A 3,988-nucleotide genomic window follows, 5' to 3' on the forward strand; every position below is an offset into this window, starting at 1 on the left:
GTGTGTGTGTGTGTGTGTGTGTGTGTGTGTGTGTGTGTGAACATGCATGTGTGTGACATGTACTTGTGGGCTGTATCTGTTCCTTTCATGTCCCAACCCGTCCTGTCTTTCCCTCCGCTCACACACACACACACACACACACACACACACACACACACACACACACACACACACACACACACACACACGCGCAACCCATCCCTTTTTCAGATGCTGGATGAGCACGCGGCAAGCCTTGAATCAACCGGAAACCACGTCCTGCGTTTAGAATCACGACTGCCGCATTTCATTTCGCTCTCGGACGACCCGTTTTCCTCCAACATCACAATCTACACGTTCAAAGAGGGCATCACGCGCATTGGGCGCGAACCACGCCGCAAGAACAACAGCAGCACGGACGACAACAGCGACACGAACAGCAGCAGCATTGACGTTGATGACGCGTTTGACGAAGACGAGGAGGATGAGGATGAGGAGGATGATGACACGCCGCCACAGGACATCCACATCTACGGCTTGGGCACGGAGCGAGAGCACGCCATTATCGAGTTCAAGGTGGAGCACGACACGGGCATCAACTCGCTGGTGGAGGTGGTGGTGCTGCACCCCATCGCGGAGGAGTGCTTTGTGGACGGCGCAAAGCTCGAAGACTCGGTGCAGTTGCGTCAGGGCAACGTGGTGCAGCTGGGCCAGACCAACGTGTTCCGCTTCAACCACCCAACCGAGGCCGCCCGCTTGCGTAAGGAGCTAGGTGCCAGTGGGCGTGGCGCGCAGAAGGGCCTGGGCGCGCTCAAGGCAACGGCTTCCCTCTTCTCCATGCTCAGCTCAACCTCCGCTGCTACAGCCACGGCGACAAAAAACAGCAGCGCAACCGCTACTGGAGACAAAGCAGATGGCGTGAACGGCGTTCGTGATGCAGAGGCGAAGCGCAAGGAGGAAGAGGAACGCAGACGGAAGGAGGAGGAAGAGCAGCGGGAGCGGCAGGCTCGGGAGGAGAGGGAACAGGAGCTGCTGCGCAAACAACAGTCGCTCGAGAACGAACGCGCCATGCTTCAGGCCGAGAAGGTACGGGGCGGCGCAATAAATTTGCGATTTGGGTCTGACTACGTTCGCCGCTGACGCTCTTTGTTCTCCTTCGTATGACTCGTTTCTTTGTCACCCCCCCCCCCCTTACCTTCCCCTGCTCACCACAACCCACAACTCAACACACACACACACTTACACCTCCCCCCCCCCCCACCAATAACACACAACCACATAACACCCCTCCCTCTTTTTTAGGAGCGGGTTGCGCTTGAGCGGCAGCGGCTTGAGGACGAGCGGCGGGCACAGGCGGCTGCGCTGGCAGAGGAGGAGGCCCGAGCGCGCAGGGAGGCCCAGCGGCGGGAGGAGGCCCGACAGCGCGAGCTGGAGAGGGAGATTCGCGAGCGCGCAGAGCGGGAGGCGAGGGAGGAGATGCAGAAGCAGCTGAGGGAGACCGAGGCTCTCAGGAGGAAAATGGAGGAGGTGAGCCTGCGTGTGTTGTGTTGTGTTGTGTTTGTCTATGTGGGTCTTTGCGTCCGTGAATCTGTCTGTCAATGTCTGTCAACAACCTGAGCGAGTCCACAATCACCCCCCCCCCTCCCTCGACAGCAACCCTCACCCCGCCACCACCACCACCACCACCACCATGCGTGTGCTGTCGGCATCAGATGCGCCGCCAGCTGCAGGCCGGGGCGGAGGCGAAGGAGCGGGAGCTACAGGAGCGCATTGCGCGGGAGCGGCAGCGGCTGTTGGCGGAGACAAAGGCCAGCCAGCAGGAGATTGAGGCCAGGGCGCGGCGCGAGGTGGCCATGGCCCTTGAGGAGGAAAAGCGGAAGCAGGACCAGGAGCTTGAACGAGCACGCGCTGAAGTACGCTGTCATCCATGCGCGCATGTGTGAACATGTCGCTCGATTGAAGCAAAAGCATCATCGCCGCATAGTTTCACCCACTCTCACTGCATCCCGCTTCCCAACACCTTTCCTCCCTCCCTCTCTCTCTCACCTTCACATCCGCTCCCCCTCTTCCAACTCTTCCAACTCTTCCAACTCTTTCCCATGGCAGGTGCGGCGGCTTGCTGAGGCGCAGGCGGCCGAGACGGCGCAGGCGCGGCAGGAGGCGGAGCAGCGGCTGGCCGCGGCCACGCAGGAGATTGGCGAGAAGAACGAGCTGGTGCGCAGCCTCAACGCAATGCTGGAGGCACAGAAGAAGCAGCGGGAGGAGGAGGCGGCACGGGCGGAGCAGGCGCTGCGTGCAGAGGTGAAAGCAAAGGAGGAGGAGCACAGGAAGATGCTTGAGGAGGCTCGGCGGCACGAGGACAAGCTGCTGGTGGAGATTGCAGAGCGGGAGGCGCGGGTGCGGGCAGACATCCAGCAGCAGGCCGTGGCAGACGAGGAGAAGCAGAAGCTGGTGCAGCAGCTCGAGGCAGAGTCGCTTGCGCGGGAGGCGGCGAGCAGGGAAGAGGCGCAGCGCAAGCTGGCAGAGATGACGGCGCGCATGCAGCAGGAGCGGACGGAGTTTGAGGAGGAGCGTCGGCGGCGGCAGGAGGCCGAGGCCAAGGCGGCGCGGGAGAAGTGGGAACGCGAGCTGGACGAGGCGTACAACCTGAAGATGCTGGAGGAGGAGCGGCAGCAGACGGAGAAGAAGCACAAGCGCAACATGCAGGCGAAGGAGACGTGGATGAAGCGGTTCCAGCAGCAGCAGTCTGTTGAGCAGAAGCTCAAGGAGGAGACGGAGCTGCTTGCTGATGCGACGCAGCGAAGGAACGAGGCGGCGAAGGACCTGGCCAAGGCAGACATCAAGATGAAGCAGTCCCGGCGGCAGTCGCTGCTGCTGGAGCACGACATGGACCTGCTGGGAGAAGCGAACGGCGCCGTGTGGGACGAGGAGGACTCCCATGGTGGCAGTGGTGATGGTGGTGATGGTGGTGATGGTGGTGATGGTGGCTTGAGCCGAACGGGAGCAGGGAAGCTGGTGGCTTCGTCGCTCTCGCGCTTGGAGGAAGAGAGCCACGCTGACGATGATGATGATGATGATGATGATGATAATGACGGGAAGCAGGTGAGCGATGACGACGACACGTCGAGCGATGAGGATGAGGATGTGATTGACATCACAACGCCGTCCAAATCTGGGTACCGTGGCGGGTCTGTTGCATCGTCCACATCATCTGCAGCCCCAATGACACGCACATCCACCACCTCCGAGACATTTGCGCCCAGCCCGATTGCCAACAACCCGTTCCTTGACCCGTACGTCTCCAAGTACGGCAGCAGCGCGAGTGGGCGCAGCAGCGCAACTGCACCGGCCATCAAGGCGGCGGCAGCAACGACAACAGCAGCAGCCGGAGGAGGGACGCGGTCGAGGAGTGGCAGCGGCACGGCGCAACGCAGGCCAAGCTCAGCCCCGCACGCTGTGGGCCAGCAACACCAGCAGCAACAGGGCACGCGATCGCGGCTGCACAGCAAGGCGTCTGCCACGTCGCTCGTGTCGTCTGGTGATGCGACCAAGTTTGCGAACAACCCGTTCCTGGACCCCAAGATGGACTCTTCCCAGCGTAGCAGCGCCGCATCCGTCGCCACAGAGCAGGTGGGAACGCGCAACACAGCGAGATAGTGTGTGTGCACTTATGTATTTGTGTGTGTGTGTGCGTGTGTGTGTATATTTGCGTGTGTGTGTGTGTGTGTGTGTGTGTGTGTGTGTGCGTGCGTGCGTGTGTGTGTGTGTGTGTGTGCGTGCGTGCGTGTGTGTGTGTGTGTGTGTGTGTGTGTGTGTGTGTGTGTGTGTGTGTGTGTGTGTGTGCTTGTATGAGAAATCGACCAAGCCTCTTGATCAGGCGGCTCTTTGCTTGCTTGTGTCTTAAACAATGCATCTCCCGCAAACTCAACGCACAGCGGGCGAGATTGGGGTATCTGTCTCTGTGTGTGCGGGGATGCGGCTGCCAGTTCGCGCGCAGGTGGACGCACTA

The 3,988-nt window shown here is 60.9% G+C and overlaps 1 protein-coding gene across 1 annotated transcript; it reads left to right on the plus strand.

The window, feature by feature from the left end:
* Positions 1-208: 208 nt before the first annotated feature.
* PTSG_11484 (uncharacterized protein) lies at positions 209-3,636 on the plus strand (the record flags this gene model as incomplete). Its single annotated transcript, XM_004987433.1, has 4 exons — positions 209-1,065; positions 1,282-1,506; positions 1,692-1,892; positions 2,086-3,636. Coding segments are annotated over 4 exons (2,834 nt in total), but the record flags the coding sequence as incomplete, so codon positions are not given.
* Between the last annotated feature and the right edge of the window lie 352 nt (positions 3,637-3,988).

The sequence above is a fragment of the Salpingoeca rosetta genome (assembly GCF_000188695.1).
Source record: "Salpingoeca rosetta unplaced genomic scaffold supercont1.109, whole genome shotgun sequence".
Classification (NCBI taxonomy): Eukaryota; class Choanoflagellata; order Craspedida; family Salpingoecidae; genus Salpingoeca; species Salpingoeca rosetta.